The 18,425-nt window shown below is 38.1% G+C and overlaps 1 protein-coding gene across 4 annotated transcripts in view; it reads left to right on the top strand.

The window, feature by feature from the left end:
• The window catches only part of MRC1 (mannose receptor C-type 1), a 95,353-nt gene that overhangs the window by 59,080 nt on the left and 17,848 nt on the right, over positions 1-18,425 (top strand). For all 4 annotated transcript variants that reach the window (XM_072825650.1, XM_072825649.1, XM_072825648.1 and 1 more), the window contains 10 exons: positions 1,269-1,396; positions 1,882-1,969; positions 4,310-4,454; positions 5,983-6,024; positions 7,220-7,383; positions 8,992-9,059; positions 10,351-10,451; positions 11,323-11,465; positions 11,847-11,961; positions 15,915-16,081. In XM_072825650.1, the coding sequence (XP_072681751.1) occupies positions 1,269-1,396; positions 1,882-1,969; positions 4,310-4,454; positions 5,983-6,024; positions 7,220-7,383; positions 8,992-9,059; positions 10,351-10,451; positions 11,323-11,465; positions 11,847-11,961; positions 15,915-16,081 (1,161 nt within the window). The remainder of the gene's footprint in view (positions 1-1,268; positions 1,397-1,881; positions 1,970-4,309; positions 4,455-5,982; positions 6,025-7,219; positions 7,384-8,991; positions 9,060-10,350; positions 10,452-11,322; positions 11,466-11,846; positions 11,962-15,914; positions 16,082-18,425) is intronic.

Raw genomic sequence — 18,425 nt, 5'->3', positions numbered from 1 at the left:
TCTGCCTCACTCTCTGTATCTCTCATGAATAAATAAGTAAAATCTTTAAGAAAAAACAAAATCTTATATCACAGTTGAGCAGGTTGAGGTGCTCACAGGAATCTTGGGAGTTATTGATGTGGAAAGTTGCTCAGGGTACTTTTTGTCTAGATAGCTCAAGTTAGGGTCAGGGTGAAGATTGCCTTGAGTTATGTGGTGACATCTGGGCAGCCATAGTCAGTTGTGAGCAAATCCTATTTCCCACAGGCCTATGATAGTAGGGACCATGACTCATGAGAAACAATGAATGAAAATTAGAAAAGTTGGGGGATACAATGGACTCCTACAATATTTGCATACAGACAGGTATTTCCCAGTCTGGGATTCCATTTCACTGTAGGCTTCTGGGTAATAGGAGATATTCCCTAATTTATATGATCTATTAAATTTAGTTCAGCTCATAACCTTTTTAGATGCTTTACCAAATACATGTCTTTTGTGGCATGTGCTTTAAAAGTTGTTAAAACAGGCAATGATAAGAAAAAAAAAGACAAGACCATTGTAAAGGACACCAGCTACAGAGTATTGGAATACTGCCAGGTTATTCATTGTTTAAGCTAAACAGGATAACAAACTATGGCACATTTTTTGTTGTTTTTGAAGTTTTCCTTATTTGTGTTTTGTTGCTATCTCTCAAAAGTTTTTGGGGGCACCTGGGTGGCTAAGTCAGTTAAGTGTCTGACTCTTGATTTTGGACTAGGTCATGATATCAGGGTCATGAGATCAAGCCTTGAGTCAGGATCCAGGCTGAGTGTGGAGTCTGCTTAAAATTCTCTTTCTTCCTCTCACTCTGCTCCTCCACTCCCCCTGCTTGCACAAGCTTTCTCTCTCTCTCTCAAAAAAAAAAAAAGAGAGAGAGAGAGAGACAAAAGTTTTTCTTTCTTTCCCATCTCAGTGCTGCTTTCTACACCTAACCAAATTAAGCCTGTCTTCTACAGTGAGCTGTATGCTTTCCCATATTTCTGAAACTTCTAAGATTTTAATCTAATTTCTCTTGTGCCATAACATGCTTTTATTTTTTAAGGTTTTCTCAACAAAATCATCTCGCACATTTTGTTACCCAAATACTTACTTCTAAATTGATTTTCAACCAAGAGAATTACATTGTTTTGCACCATAGAGGTGTCTTATTTCTCTAAAGTGAAATCTCATCAAAAGTAAATAATTAATTCTCTTGATTTGGTAAGCAATGAAGTGAAAAATAACTTTTGAAACTATATCATCTTTAGCTATTTGCAAAAGGAAAACATGAGAAGAAAACATGGTTTGAATCTCGAGATTTTTGTAGAGCTCTGGGTGGTGATCTAGCTAGTATCAATAATAAAGAAGAACAGCAAGCAATATGGCGATTAATAACGTAAGTGTCTTTTATATAATACTCCTTTCTTTTACCTATCTGATGCTAATGATGTTGAGAAAATTCTTATATTTCTGAAAGTTTTGGCTCATAATGCTACTTTGAGTGCCTATACTGTATACCAAATCCATAGGACCTTTTTGATCTGGCTTCACTTCCAAATGCTTTAATTTTGTAGGTATAAATCCTGTGACAAATTGCTCTATAAAAGTACCAGACACTCAATACATGTTATTAAATCAATAAATTAATATCTTTCAGTGCTTTATAATTAAATATGCTCAATCGGCGGCTCCTTTTCAATATATTTATGAGGTGTACCAAATTGCACAGCAATTGCATAATGCTTTTATTTATTCATTGAATCTCTTTCCCTGTATACTAATTTAAGTTTGGAAGGTAGTTTAAATTTGATTAGCTCTTCTAGGTAACTAGACTTGTTTTATCCAATAGTATAAGCTCTCTTGGTGTCTTGTAAATTACAGGGCTAGTGGAAGCTACCATGAACTGTTTTGGTTGGGATTGACATATGGCAGTCCTTCAGAGGGCTTTACTTGGAGTGATGGTTCTCCTGTGAGTAATTTAATTATATACCATTTTCTTAGTTTATCATGTATTTATTTTCATGCTATCCTATGGCTTAATCCAAGTTTTTCATAAAACAGATTATTATTAATAACTAGAAACATTTTTCTATGCAGAAGTAAATGCTATTTTGGATCTTTATTCTGCTCCTGCCTTAATATAGTTTTCCTGTTCACCCAAGGTTATAAGCATAGTGGACTGGATGAAAAAAAATTAGAAAACTCATTTTGCTAGTTTAAATAAAATAATGTTTTCATTCTATCATGCAAAATTTTGTGCGAGTAGTTCAACTTCTTAAAAATTGAGTTTCAAACAAGTGTTGGCGAGGATGTAGAGAAAAAGAAACCCTTGTGCACCATTGATGGGAATACAAACTAATATAGCCACCCTGAAAAACAGTATGGAGGTCCCTCAAAAAGTTAAAATTGAATTTCCATATAATCTAGTAATTGCACTACTGGGTATTTACAACAAAAATATAGAAACTCTAATTCAAAGGGTACATGCACCCCTGTGTTTATTGCAGCATTATTTACAATAGCTAAACTATGGAAGCAGCCCAAGTGTCCGTTGATAGATGAATGGCTAAAGAAGATGTGGGGTGTAAATTACTATATATAATGGAATATTATTCAGCCATGAAAGGAATGAAAATTTGCCATTTGCAACAACATAGATGGAGCTAGCTAGTATAAGTTCAGTAAAATAAGCCAGTCAGTCATACAATACTGTATGATTGCAGTCATATGTGGAATTTAAGAAACAAAACAAATGAGTAAAGGAAAAAAAGAGAGACAAACCAAGAAACAGACTCTTGACTATAGAGGACAAACTGGTGGTCACCAGAGGGAGGAGGGTGGGAAGATGTGTAAAAGAGGTGAAGGAGATGTAGAGTACACTTACCATGATGAGTGCTGAGTAATGTGTAGAATTGTTGAATCACTACATTGTACACCTGAAACTAATATAACCCTGTATGTTAATTATACTGGAATTAAAATTAAAAACTTATATGAAAAATTGAGTGTTTACAGCCTTTTATAGACCAGGAGATCTGGGAACAAATTTCAAGAATCCATTAGTAACCACTAGGCCTTGTCAGCCTTCCCCATTCTCGGGAATGGAGAAGTGAGAGGCTAGGACACATGCTGGCGGCATTTAGTGTTCCAGTCATCCCAGGAAGTGATTTTGTGTAATTTCAGTTCTACCTCCTCTTATAAACCATCAGCAATTTTTCAAGGCACTGAAGTAAAGTGATTTAATTCATAGCTCCATTGGCACTTGGATTTCATATTGATATTTTTGGAAAATGCTTCATCTAAAACTCTCTTTGCTCTGATTCCACACTGAAAACTGCAAAGGGAACCTGAACCCATCCCCTTCATTGATTTTCACTGTTAATTTAGGTGAAGTGTGGTAGCTTTGTTAGGAGTATTTCATAAGTCCTTTTCTTTTATAAGAAGAACTAATTGTACTTCTCTTTTTTTTTAAATTTTTTTTAATTGCACTTCTCTATCCTGCCTAGCTAAAAAGAGAAAGTTTCCAACATCACAGTGAAATACTATCCTTTAAGCAGTAGGGATATGACAGATTTAGGGATTCCCAATACTGAGAAGTGGGGCTTTTTTTGCTAAGTTTTCCCTATATATATAAATCCCACTTTTTAAAATTTTTTTTATTTATTTATGATAGTCACACACACAGAGAGAGAGAGAGGCAGAGACATAGGCAGAGGGAGAAGCAGGCTCCATGCACCGGGAGCCCGATGTGGGATTCAATCCCGGGTCTCCAGGATCGCGCCCTGGGCCAAAGGCAGGCACTAAACCGCTGCACCACCCAGGGATCCCTAAATCCCACTTTTGCAGCCCTGGATCCATTTTATTAATAAGACCACAGAAAAATTTTTTTTAAAGATTTTATTCATTTATTCGTGAGAGAGAGAGAGAGAGAGAGAGGCAGAGACTCAAGCAGAGGGAGAAGCAGGCTCCATGCAGGGAGCCTGATGTGGGACTCGATCCCGGGTCTCCAGGATCATCCCTTGGGCCAAAAGCAGGTGCCAAACTGCTGAGCCACCCAGGGATCCCCAGACCACAGAAAATTTTATAATAATTAATAGCATATTCTATTAAACTTTGAAACTTTCTATGTAATGGGTGCTATTTCTTTCCTACCCATTTTCATCAACCTTGCTTTCAAAACAAAGTACTGCAAAAAAAAGTAAAAGGATTTAAAAAATGTTAATATACCTTTCTTTTCCTGTTTGGATAAATGATAGGCAGTGGCCTGATATAAATGATTAATGGTTACAATGTAATGTCTCTAACATAGGTTTCATATGAAAATTGGGCTTATGGAGAACCTAACAATTATCAAAATGTTGAATACTGTGGTGAGTTGAAAGGTGACTCTGGTATGTCCTGGAATGATATTAACTGTGAACATCTTAACAACTGGATATGCCAGATACAAAAAGGTATGATAACCTGTGCTTTATTTTATCCTAGATTGGAGAACTAACCTCCTGATATCCTAATATTTTCCCTTTATTAGAAGAACCAAACAAACAAAATAACAAAATAAGGGAACTGGCAGGGTCCATCAATTCACAGGATAAGAATGAAGTCACTGAGTACAGATAAATGTTCCAAAGGAACAGGAGATCAAAAGGCCACCCGGGAATCCTGGACAAGAGTCACGTCCTCTAAAAGAGTTCCCACGAGCTGTGATTCTGGCTCACATTCTACAGGGGTAGGAGTGGGTGTAATGCAAATACCATTTCTTTTGGGGATATTTACCCCCTGACCTATGTCAGCCATCCAGTAGGTGAAAATTTCCCAAATATTCTAAATATTGATTTCTTAAATAAATGTTCAGCACAAAGCACAAGCACCATTTTGAGGTGCTTGGTACTACTACACCCACCATGCTATTGGTGGTCAAAAAATATCACTGCATGCTATCAGTTATGATCTGGGACTCAGAAAGTTCCGCATATCCGAGTCAGGCATTGAAGTCAGAGGATCCAGGTTCTTATGTTCAGATAAAGGAATAAACAGATCTTCCCTGGAACCACACTTTACATAATCTTCCTCCTTTGTAAACAGTTAAGTGGAACCACATTGCCCTCTGCTGTTGGGGACCTTGGCTACTGTCCCAACGCCACTGCTTAGATAGAGACACAACCCTGTTGCTCTCCCACTGTCTGTCTGCTTATTTTCCCTACTTCTGCATAGATTAGTGTTTTCAAAGTTTTTCAAATGGAGGAATAAATGGTGACCAGTTTTTCTTTAGAGGTCTCCTAACTCCCAATGACTAGTTTCTTTGTGTATTGTTAGTAGCTCTATTCTTAACAGATGTTAAATACATTAAGTCAAGCTGGGTAACCTGAGTCCTTTTATCAGGTTCCAACAAAGTCCAGATACATCATTAACTACTTGGACAGAAAGTTTATTTAACTTTTAGTAAAATATACATTTAATAAAAATGAGATTCTTTTGAAGAAAACATTTTATAAACAAATAGTTCATCTTTAATGGTTTCAAATAATAAAATTTTAAGTAATTTCACAGCTAATTATCATCTATTGAGTACCTTCTACATACCAATAGCACACATATTTTACCCTACCTCTCTACACATACTACTAACTCCTTTTTGCAGTTGAAAGAATTGAAGGTAGGCAATTTAAGCCCTAGTCTGGGATTTGAACCTAGGCTTTCTGAATCCAAAACTTGTGTTCCTTTTTTTTCTTTATATGACACTATTTGTTGGCCCTGAAAAGTGTCTTCCAATTTCTGGTGGCTGTTACTTACCTAATTCTGCTGTCCTTCATTCTCTAACTCTACGACATGGTAAGAGAATTAGGGAGTGGAAGAGGAGGAGACAGAGAGAGCAGTTATATTTTTAGCTATTTTGACCCAGTGAAAATAGTAAAATTAGAAGGACATGTGATTGCAGAAGTTCCAGCATACTTTATGATTTGATTTTCTTTTGTTTTCCAGGAAAAACACCAAAACCTGAGCCAACGCCAGCTCCTCAAGACAGTAGGTGTTTTCATATTTTGTGAACTCCATATCGGTAGCCTTTTTTTCTTCTCTTTCCTTTCTCTATGAGACATACTTAACCTGGGAAGAGCAGAGTTCTTAATATCTTTGAGAATCTTGTGGAAGTCTGGACCTTTTCCTCTAGATGCTCACATGCACAAACACAAGGAGTTTTAATACAATATCTCAAGGCCACTTGAATCAAATCCAAGGGGCTGGATCGCCTCTTTAGTACTGTGTTAGTTTCCAATGGTTCCTGTAACAAATTACCACAAACCCCGTGGCTTAAAGCAACACACACTTATTCAGAAATATGAACTCTGTTTCACTGGGTCAAAATTGGCAGGATCATGCTTCCTCCCGAGGCTCTAAGGGAGAATCTGATTCCTTGCCTTTATTAACTTCTAGAACTTCATTTCTTGCACTTGTTAGTTGGTGGCTCCCTTCTCCATCTTGCAAAACCAGCACTGTAGCATCTTGCTTCATTTATCACATTCTATTCTTCTTCTGTAGTCAGATCTCCCTCTTTAAGGATATTTGTGATTATATTAGGGCCCGCTGGATAATCTAGGATAATCTCACCCCCATCTCAAAACCCTTAAATTAATCACATGCACAGAGTATCTTTTTCTACATAAGGTAACATTTATGGATTCCAGAGATTAGGACATGGATATCTTTGGGGACTCTTATTCAGCCTACAATAGCACAGAATTGTAGAATACCATGGTTTGGAAGAAGGCTTAGGAGGCCTCCTGGTATGTGAATTCCTTGATTCTCCAGGTATACACTGAAGCACCCAAGTCCATCTGTTACAGGCTCTTTGTTATATTGAGATGAAAGCTGATTTCTCCCAGCTTCCACTTCTTGAACTCAGAACATCATGGGTGCAGGTATGTAACTCCTGCCAGCTCTGTGATCCTATTGATAAAAATAACGCTAAGAGTTCCTTTACCCAATGATGATACATGGAACTTAATTGAGAAGAAAAAGTTCCAGAGTTGATGCAAGGTGGATATCTGGCCTTAGGCAATGCAGTCTGTATTTGGCTTAAATATCTTGCTTATTTGGGTTCTCAGAGTTTCAGATACCTCTGATAAAGCGACTCTGTCCTTTTCACTTTTGTGAACCACACATACCAGATTCTTGAATTTGTCTAAGTAAAATTCATCACCCTTTTTCATTAATTTTTCAGATCCGCCAGTCACTGAAGATGGGTGGGTTATTTACAAAGACTACCAGTATTATTTTAGCAAAGAGAAGGAAACCATGGACAAAGCCAGAGAATTTTGCAAGAAGAACTTTGGCGATCTTGTTTCTATTCAAAGTGAAAGTAAAAAGAAGTTTCTATGGAAATATGTAAGAATTTGATTAATTTAAGAATGAAACAGTGATGTGATAAGCAAAGATAATGCCTACTATTGGTACCCCATGGTGCAATTTCAAGTTATGTGCTGTATTTGAATTTTCTAAGGTTGGGGAAGATGTGAATGCCAGAGGAGGACAGGCAAGTGGTGGCCGTAACAGAAACAAGTGACCTGATTGCTTAAATATTCAATGCAGAGTCACAGAACCCAGAAAGCTTTTAGTCGAGGCTTTGTGAAGACCTACACATGATGGCTTTGAGTTCACTAATTTGATTTTCAAATATCATAATTCTTAACTCGTTGTTATATATCAATCCTGGACTCTTTGTGTACAGTGTAGGTTGATTATTTAAAAACCTATCTTATTTCGACCAAATTGTTGGTTAAAAGCTTGATTATTAAAAAAAAAAAAAAGCTTGATTATTCACATAAAAATCTTTCTTGGTTGGGATGCCTGGGTGGCTCAGCAGTTGAGCGTCTGCCTTCAGCCCAGGGAGTGATCCTGGAGTGATCCTTGATCCGGGATCAAGTCCCACATCAGGCTCCCTGCATGAAGCCTGTTTTTCCCTCTGCCTATGTCTCTGCCTCTCTCTCTTTCTCTCTCTCTCTGTCTATCATGAATGAATAAATAAGTAAATCTTTTAAAAAAATCTTTCTTGGTTGTACAGAAATTGTCACATAACATAGAAAGTATAGGGTTTTTTTTTTCCAAAGGCACTTGGCTTAGTATTTCTTTTTAAAAATCTTCATGACATCCTTGTTGCTTATCAGAAGGGAGGTAAGAGGGAGAGCAGAAAAAAATAAAGTTAACGTAATGAAAAAATAAAAATTCATTTGCTGACAAAGGGATTAGAGTATAGTCTGACTTACCTTCATCTTTGTGGATATATTTTGGTTTGAAATTTTGAGGATATTTCCTAATTTGCACAAATATATATGTGGATGAAGTCTTTCTTCAGAAACAAAATACCATGTGGTTACTTTGTTTTCAAGAATATCTTCCAACAACCTAATAATTACTGTAGCCATTTGGTATTATAGAGAATGATTTAAGGTATTTGTTTTATAACTTCACATTCTTATATAGTGTGCATAGTTTTCTTTTTTAAAGCTTATTTCTTTGTTTCTACACCCAATGTGGGGCTTGAACTGACAATCCTAAGATAAAGAGTTGCATGATCTTCTGACTCAGCCAGCTAAGCACCCCAATATTTTTCTTTTAATTTTTATGAAAAACATAACTTTTACAACAAAATCTCTGCATGAATCTGTTCTTAGAAAAGGTTCCAAATGGGCTGCCTCATTAATAAGTACATTTTGTTTAAGAATTTTCTTATTATAGGGGTGCCTGGGTGGTTCAGTTGATTGAGCATCAACCCTTAGTTTTGGCTTCGGTCATAATCTTGAGGTCCTAAGATCCAGCCCCATGTCAGCCCCAGCTCTGTGCTCAGCATGAAGTCTACTTGAGATTCTCTTTCTCTCCCCATCTGTCCCTCACCCCACTTGCCCTCTCTCTCACAAATAAATAAATATTCTAAAAAAAAGAATTTTCCTATCATATAAGTATGGATTGAACTATATGTAAACTTCCATCCTTTAGGTAAACAGGAATGATGCACAGCCAGCATATTTTATTGGCTTAATGATCAGCTTGGATAAAAAGTTTATGTAAGTACATCAAAATAAAACAACTTTGCTTCAGAGACTAATCTGATAAATATCTAAGAGTTATTTTTAAGACTTTAGTTTTGCTGAATACATTTTTAAAAATCCTACTGAATTCTCAATCTAAAATGCGTCTTTAAAAAAACAAAAGGAATTTTTAAAAATCCTGTTTCATATTTTCAGCATCATAATTCTCAAACAGATAACTCAAAGTCTGATTTAATCTTGCAAAACTCCACCTGTCTTTGTTTTAGGGTTTTGTCACATGTTAGCCAATGATCTACGAAGAAGATATATTATACATATATGAATACTGAACTTATTTTAAAAATTATGATTCCCATTTAGACCATCCTTGGTGCACAGGATTAAAGGGGCCTTTAAGATGCCCCACTTACTGCTTTCACAGCACTACTTTGAAATCCCCTTTCAACTGCACGAAATGCTTTCCCTTCAAAGGAATGACTGTACTGTTTTCCATTAGATACAGGGGCCAGGAAAAGCTGTGGGAGGGAGGAAATTAGTACATTTTTGGGGTTTCTTTCCTTGTTCATTAATACAATGTTCTCCTAAGCTTGAAGAGCAGATATGTCTTCCTGGCTCAGGCACGGATGTTTTAGCCACATATGTTCCGCTTGACCATTAATTGCCATTTTTGAGCAATAGAGAACAAAACTCACACTCATTATTTTTAAAGATCAGAAATGTTTGATGCTTCTTTGGACAAGCACCCATTTTAATCATCTCTAAAATAAGAGGGTTGAATTTGATGATCTCTTGCTCTCTTTCCAGCTAACAGTCTCTGAATTTCTATAATTTATGAAAATAAGTATTGACCCACATACCTTAGGAGAAACCTAGAATAAACATAAAAATCAGAGTATGGGCTTAATGAGAAACTCTGAATTCTTGGTCTCTCTCTATGGGTGGTTTTGTTTTGTAGGAATCATGTCTAATAAGTACTGTGAGAGGCTGTTTGCTTCTGACCCACTTCCAGAGAAACTGGGATCTCCATTATCTCTCTCACTTCAAGACTAAAGGTAGCTTCTTCCAGGGAAGGAAAAGAAGACAGACTAGCCAAGGCATCAGGTTGCTGCAGAGGAGCCCAGTGCCACGGGAAGCAGCAACTTCTTGGGCTTTTTCCTGCTAGTCTCTGTAGACTCCTCTCTTCTGTTTGCTTAAAATTCCATACTCTCTTCATCTTCATTGACTAATCTGTTTCCCACACCAAACTGCAGCCAGTTATCCTAATGTTTGTATTATTACTGCTAAATGCCTGAATTTTCTTTTCCAGTTGGATGGATGGAAGCAAAGTAGATTACGTGGCTTGGGCCACAGGTGAACCTAATTTTGCAAATGACGATGAAAACTGCGTGACCATGTATTCAAATTCAGGTAGACAATATAAAAATCTTCGTGAATTTGCCTTGTCGTATGATGTGTCATCTGCTACATCCCTAGGCTAAAAGTAGCAAGTCGTGCACTTAAATCAGGCAAGAAAAGCAGAGAAAATAAAGAAGTTTAATTTCAGCAGTGTTAACTGTTTGTGAGAATGGATGCTTAACATTTGCTCTAATACATGACACAATTGTGTCGTTTCTCATTTTATGAAACATTTCTTTATGTTTTGATTTGAGCAAAATATCCAGAATGTTTATCTATCTCCCTTCTCTCTCTCCACATCTTTATCTGTAAAATGAGAATAATGATAGAATTTACCTATTGTTGAGAAGATTAAAGATGTAATATATCTAAAACACTAAACAAATGCTTCGTATATATAAGTTTAGATATTATTAGATTACTATTATTAGTTCTTAATAGTGATATAGATAATACATCTGCAACACTAAGTTTATTCTGGGCTCATAGGAAGCTATCTATAAAGTTGAACTATTATCAGTTTAAGTGAAAGAACAAAAGAATATGGCATGGATCTTTCTAGTTACTTGTGTAAAAATGATGGTTGTAGTCTAATCCATTTTCTGAGACTCCTTATAAAACATAAATGCACTGGGGCACCTGGGTGGCTCAGTGGTTGAGCATCTGCCTTTGGCTCAGGTTGTGATCTCAGAGTCCTGGGATTGAGTCCCACATTGGGCTCCCCACAGGGAGCCTGCCTCTTCCTCTGCCTGTATCTCTGCCTCTCTCTCTGTGTCTCTCATGAATAAATAAATAAAATCTATAAAAAAATGCATTTTTTAAAAAAAGAGTGTTTTTAAATGCAAATATGTAAGTCTAACTTAGCTATTTTGTTCTTTGCCAGGGTTTTGGAATGACATTAATTGTGGTTATCCAAATGCCTTCATTTGCCAGAGACACAACAGCAGCATCAATGCCACAGTTGTTCCTACAGTGCCTTCTGTCCCAGGAGGTTGTAAGGAGGGCTGGCATTTTTACAATAACAAGGTACTAAAAAAATTAGTTGTAGTTGTGGCATTGATCAGTGTGTGGATTGACAATGCGAATCTTTCAGTATGGTGGTAACTTTTGCTTCTCTAGTGACTTTAGAAAATTTTAGGCAAGGATAGAGGTTGCTATTTCAAGTTCTCTATGGAAATTGAGAGTATACTTGAAGATACTCTCCAAATGGATGTGTCCTTTGTTCTGAGGAAGAAAACAACTTTGCAAAGGAAGTTTGTGGGTGATAAAACTAACTTAGCCTTTTGGATCTCTGTTTGGTTGGAAAAAAAATTATATTTAGCTATAATCTTCATGAAGAATTTTAATTTCTTTAAAGCAAACACTATTATCTTTACTTAGTTCCTTTTTTTTTTTCTTTCATCCAAGTGTTTCAAAATCTTTGGATTTGTTGAAGAAGAAAGAAAAAATTGGCAAGAGGCGCGAAAAGCTTGCATAGGATTTGGGGGAAATCTGGTATCAATCCACAATGAGAAAGAACAAGGTATGCAACCATTGTATAATCAGTGATGCCCTTAAATATGTAATTCTTTTCTCCTGCTGATAGTAAATGATATTTTGGTTTTCCAGAGTAAACATTAGGCAGGGAAGAAAACCCAAACACACGTGGAGAACTATTTTATTCAGTTGTAGGCACTGTGCTGGGCATTTAACACAAAAGTCCCTTTTTTTTTTTTTTTCTATTTTGCATATTTTTTATTGGAGTTTGATTTGCCAACATAGCATAACATCCAGTGCGTGCTCATCCCATCAAGTGCCCCCCTCAATGCCCGTCACCCAGTCACCCCAACCCCCCACCCACCTCCCTTTCCACTACCCCTTGTTCGTTTCCCAGAGTTAGGAGTCTCTCATGTTCTGTCTCCCTCACTGATATTTCCCACTCATTTTGTCTCCTTTGCCCTTTATTCCCTTTCACTATTATTTATATTCCTCATATGAATGCGACCATATAATGTTTGTCCTTCTCTGATTGACTTGCTTCACTCAGCATAATACCCTCCAGTTTCATCCACATTGAACCCAATGGTGGGTGTCATTTCTGATGGCTGAGTAATATTCCATTGTATACATAGACCACAGCTTCTTTTTCCATATTTCTATGGACACCGAGGCTCCTTCCACAGTTTGGCTATTGAGGACATTGCTGCTATAAACATCAGGGTGCAGGTGTCCTGCCCTTTCACTGCATCTGTATCTTTTGGTTGAATCCCCAGTAGTGCAATTGCTCAGTCATAGGGTAGCTCTATTTTTAACTCTTTGAGGAACCTCCACACAGTTTTCCAGAGTGGCTGCACCAGTTCACATTCCCACCAAGAGTGCAGGAGGGTTCCCCTTTCTCCACATCCTCTCCAAAATTTGTTGTTTCCTGTCTTGTTAATTTTCACCACTCTCTCTGGTGTGAGGTGGTATCTCTTTTATTTTTTTTTATTTTTATTTTTTAATAATAAATTTATTTTTTATTGGTGTTCAATTTGCCAACATACAGAATAACACCCAGTGCTCATCCCGTGCCCCCCTCAGTGCCTGTCACCCATTCACCCCCACCACCCGCCCTCCTCCCCTTCCACCACCCCTAGTTCATTTCCCAGAGTTAGGAGTCTTTATGTTCTGTCTCCCTTTCTGATATTTCCTACCCATTTCTTCTCCCTTCCCTTCTATTCCCTTTCACTATTATTTATATTCCCCAAATGAATGAGAACATATAATGTTTATCCTTCTCCGATTGAAAAAGTCCCTTTTCATTGTTAGGACAACTGTGTGAAGCAGGTTATCCTCACCCTACAAGCAGTCAAAGAAGTAGAGTAGTTCTAGAAGTAAAACGGAAAAATTGTTTGTTTTCCATTTATTGTGCCTCTAACTGGTTGATCACATACCTTAAAATGCAATAAAACTAATTTTTAAATATGAACTTTGAGCAAATGGAGACACCCCCCCCATAAAATGTAAGGATAAACCAGAGCTTTGAAGAAAATATTGAAGGAGAAAACTCACCATATCTATAGAACAGATTGGAAAATTTATTATACTGTCAAGAGAAAGATAGTTGACCAATTTGGCAATGGTCTTTTCATGGCCACCTTACCTGAAATAGATTTTACAGTATATTATTGACCTGTCATTTTAAGAAGGATGCTGCCCACCTACAGACCAGCCAGATGAAGTAACTAAATTCATGGAAGTTTTGGAAGCCACAGCAGGCATTGAGTGAGGCTTGTTTGAAGGAACCTCAGCTTTCACAGCCCCAGAAAGAGAGGCTGTGGGCTTTGAAAAGAGAAGATGTAAACCTGTATAGTTCCAGAAGGAAGCAATGGATGGCAGTTGCAAAGAAATAGGTTTAGGCTCAAAATTGGGAAGCCATTCTAACAATTAGAACTGATTAAATAAGTTGTTCTGTGAGCTCTCTACGGGGCTGTGAAATGCTTACACTGGGAAGTTCTCAACGGGATGTCATAGAGTCACACATGCTGACTGGTACAAAGCACGAAAGATCTACAACGAGTGTTTGTACGAATGAGTTTATGTGAGATGTTAAGGGGGAGCTGAGGAACTGCATAATTTCTAAGTTCCCTTTTGGTTCTGAGATTCTTTGACTTCCAGAATCATTTACTAGAAAACATGGTACAAAATATACAAAAGAAGAAAGACACAGGAAAACCCTCTGTGGCACTGTCTCAAATGTTTACTCTGTAAATGCCGCCATGTGCTCTCTTGGAACACATGATACAATAAATCAAACAAAGTTTCACTGAGAGCCTTTGTCAAGTTCAGCAGCTTGCCAGACATTGAAAGAGAAGGGTCAAACCATAGCACACAATAGAAACGTTTTAAGAATATAATATTCATATTTCTCTAACTGGCCTACCACATTTTGGACCTAGCTACCCAGCAGAGAAACATAATAATTGATTTCTTCTCTTAACCACAAAGTGCTGATTCCTGGCATCACAAAATTAGAACCTGGGTAATAGAGATGTGCAGAAGGAAACAATTTTCAGATAAAATAACATTATTCCTGGCAAAACAGACACACGTTGTTGAATTCTTATTGTGGTTGTTGGCAGAAACAAAGTCAGTGCTGAAATCCTGGCAGGTAGTGCTTTTCCACATTCATCTCAAGTTGGGGATGGGGAAAGTTCTGATCTTATTTAGGAAATAAAACAAAACCAAAATAAATATCTAGCTGTGTTCTTCTCGCTCTAAAAAATGTTGAAAGAATTTGTTTTTTTAATTTTAATTTTTATTTATTTATTTTTTTCACCTTTGATTGAGAAATAAGCAAATCCCTGAGCACAGTGGTCACTGCGTCTGCTAGTCTGGCAGGAGAATAAACACGTAACAGTGACCCTTCTGTGGAATGTTTGTTCATGAATAAACAGATAATTGTATCTCTTCAGGCTTCTTTCTATTTTGCATTTTCTTTTTAATAACCCAAATGCTTAGTCATTCAGTATCCTATTTGCATTTGGGAGTCGGATTTAAGCATGTTTGGAAAATATTCTGTAGAGTTGATGTTCATTCACCTAGGTGTCCGTGGCTGCTGGCAGATGAGGTCACTAGCCATGGAAGGCAGCGTGTGGTGTGGGAGGCGTGCAGAAGGGCAAATGGACAGGGGATGGGGCATGTCTTCACTTAAGCCCCTTACAGCATCTGAATATTTGCCACCAACCTCTCTGTGCAGAACTGGCAAGGAAGCAAGAGGCCACACTTGTTCTACATTCTGTGCATTTTTCCAAATCTTCTCTCCTACTGAGGGGAGTGCTTAGCATCATGATGCCCCCTTGGTCCAAGCACACCTGGTGGACGGCCACCAACCCCTGACAGTTGCTCCCCGGGAGAAGTTCTAATTGGGTGGCTCTTTTGGTTTGGAAATCCAAAGTAGTGATAATGTGACAGCCTAATGCTTCTTGTTTTGACAAGTAGGTTTCATTTTTAGAAGTTTTCTGGATGAAGCACCCTGTTTGCCCCCTCATTATTATAATCAGATTGTCTTATTTAAAGAATCAGGACACCTGCAAACTCATGGGATGACTGCGTATGAATTAGAAACAGTGCCTCTTCCTGCAGGATGGCAGGCAGCCACAACCCAGATTGGGCTGTATGAAATGGAGCACAGGGCCTGGGATGGATTTCAGCCACCCTGTCCCAGTTCCCCACTGCCCTTGGGCAGGGCACGGCCTGCACAACTATCTGCAGCGGCCCGGATAAATACCCAGACTTTTATTATACGAAACTTTCCAAAGTACAAAGTGAAGTGATAACGTGATGTTAGGTTAGAATGTGTTTGTTTTCATGGTAAGTGCTTTGAAATCATAATAAAGACATGAATCATGTACTCAATGTTTTAAAATTACGTATTTTGAATATTTTCCGTAGTTTGAGTATCTTCCTCCCCTCCCCCACCAAAGTTTAAAATTACCCTGTGGAACTTTCTTTCAGCATTTCTTACCTATCATATGAAGGACTCCACTTTTAATGCCTGGATTGGGCTGAATGATGTGAATTCAGAGCACACATTCCTTTGGACGGATGGGCGAGGAGTTCATTTTACAAACTGGGGGAAAGGTTACCCTGGTGGAAGAAGGAGCAGTCTTTCCTATGAAGATGTAAATATCAGTTTCAGGTCACCTCTCCATGCACCGTCAGCCTACTTAGAGTCATCATATTAGTGATTAATCTGTGAAAAATCTACCAGAGTTCTCCTTGATCTGGTTCATTCTTGCGGATCTTAAGTGTTTTAGATTGAGCCAACCTCGAGGGAAGGGGTGTAAATTCAGTTATGGACTCTTCAGCTTGTGGGGTAGGTGGTGGCGGCCTCAATGGATGGGAAAGCCAGCTCCAATCTGGGCCTATGTTGCAGTCAGTATGTACACTTGAACCCAGAGTTATCAATTTTAGCTGTATCAACTGCCTCTAAACTCTTGAAGCTTGTATCATTAGGGGTTTACGTCTGGCAGCTACTGCTACTTTTTTTTTTAAAAAAAGATTCTTATTTATTTATTCATGAGAGACACAGAAATAGGCAGAGACATAGGCAGAAGGCGAAGCAGGCTTCCTGTGGGGAGCCCGACGTGGGACTCAATGCTAGGACCCCAGGATCAGGACCTGAGCCGAAGGCAGACGCTCAACCACTGAGCCACACAGATGCCCAGCTACTACTACTTCTAAAGATAGAAATTATCATGATTGAGTTACTACTTGTAGAGCACTTACTGTGTGCCACTGTGCTCGCTGCTCTCATATATTAACCTAAGAGACAGATAATTGTTTCTTTATTTTAGTACTTTTAATCTTGTATCATTGGACAGTCAACCCATCAGTGTTAAACACCGCACTAGGCATTGAGGAAAAACATGAAGAAACAAAAGATTTTGTTCTTGTCTTAAAGAAGCCCACACTTTTGTTAGACTACAAGTCTTCCACGGGAAAGAAGATGGTGAGAAATGCAAGGGCGTGATGGCGGGATCAGTTATAAAGCCCTGTAGTAGTTAGGAGGAAAGAAGCTTACTGTGGGATAGAGTGATCTCTCAAGAGGTTTAAAACAATGATCGGGTGTGCGGGGTGGGGAAGGCCATGCTAACTGGGCAAGGTGAATAAAGTCTTCAGGAAAAAGACACCAGGTAGGGCTGGGCAGGAGTACATGACTTTGGATATAACAAGGCTTTTATACAGAAAGGAAGTAGGAGTAAACTTTGAAAGGTTGATGCAGAATTTAGAGAAATTTAAATGCCCCATTTAAATTGGACTTTGTCAGATAGGCAGCAAGAAAAGGTTAGAGCAGAAAAATTATCTGATCACAATGGTGCCTTTACAATAACTAATTGGGTTAGCTCTGTGTAGGGCAGATACATTTAGGTGATGGGTTGGTGATTTTCTGTGGAGAAATTGTTTGAATCTTCATTACATTCACGAAGGCTAAAAACTTAGTGAAGAAATTCAAGCAGAATGGAATGAGGCAAGGTTTGCTTAGAAAAATTTCTGGATGAGACATGAATTTTGTGTAAAAATTATTGCTCAAGTGGTTTTTGTTTGTTCATTTGTTTTGAGAACATAAAGACAAGCAAAAACAATAAAAGCAAAATCTGTAATCTCATCATCCAGGAAAAAACAATTTTTTGTTGAATTTATTTGTAGACTTGTTCTTCGTATGTGAAAAATATAAAGTTTATCTCACAAAAATGTAATCAAAACACACATACTGTGTTGTTACAATTTCTAGGACTTGAAAAATGAAGAGGATTAAACACGGTGTGATAAAGAGAGTGTGAGAGAGCTTTTCATATGTCTTTTGTAGTGGAAACATACTTGTTCTGTACAGGTTTTCTGAAGTAGAGCGTAGGGTGTAAGCCAGGGTAATGGAAGATAAGAAAAGCTAAGAAGGAAGATGGGAATGAGTGGAGCATGTAAATGCAGGATCAGGAGTTCCTGGGGGTTGAGGTTCATAGGATAATGAGGCTAGAGGCATGGAGGTCACAAAGGCAGTTGGTGCAGCATTGCAAGCAGTGGTAGCTATGGATCAGGGATTAGGGGGTAACTAATAACTAATAACTGGGGTTCTTTCCATCTTTCTGCTCTACATCATTGGTATGTTGGTTTAGCTCTTCATTACTGCATGGTAGAGAAGTTCCAGTCGTTCTATCCAGTCAAGAAAACACCCAATCTTCCTTCCTTTGTGGCTCTTTATCAACAAGAAACCCTTCCTGGGGGGCCACTCCTGCTCATAGCATGCTTTGCATTCCTCACTTGTTGAGAAGCTGGGTAGTGCAGTGACTAAGGCCTGTGCTAGGAGCTTGAATGCCTGGAGTTTGAATCCTAGCTATTATTTATTAGCTGTACAACCTTGGGCAAGTTAACCTGTGCCTCTATTAACCTGTGCCTCAGAGCTCTCAGCTATGAAATGGGCATACTCATAATACCAACCACATCGGATGGATGTGAGTTTATAGGAAT

The sequence above is a fragment of the Canis lupus genome, chromosome 5 (assembly GCF_048164855.1).
Source record: "Canis lupus baileyi chromosome 5, mCanLup2.hap1, whole genome shotgun sequence".
Taxonomy (NCBI): domain Eukaryota; kingdom Metazoa; phylum Chordata; class Mammalia; order Carnivora; family Canidae; genus Canis; species Canis lupus.
The sequence above is the reverse complement of the archived record's forward strand: the minus strand, read 5'-3'. Positions and strand labels throughout refer to the sequence as shown.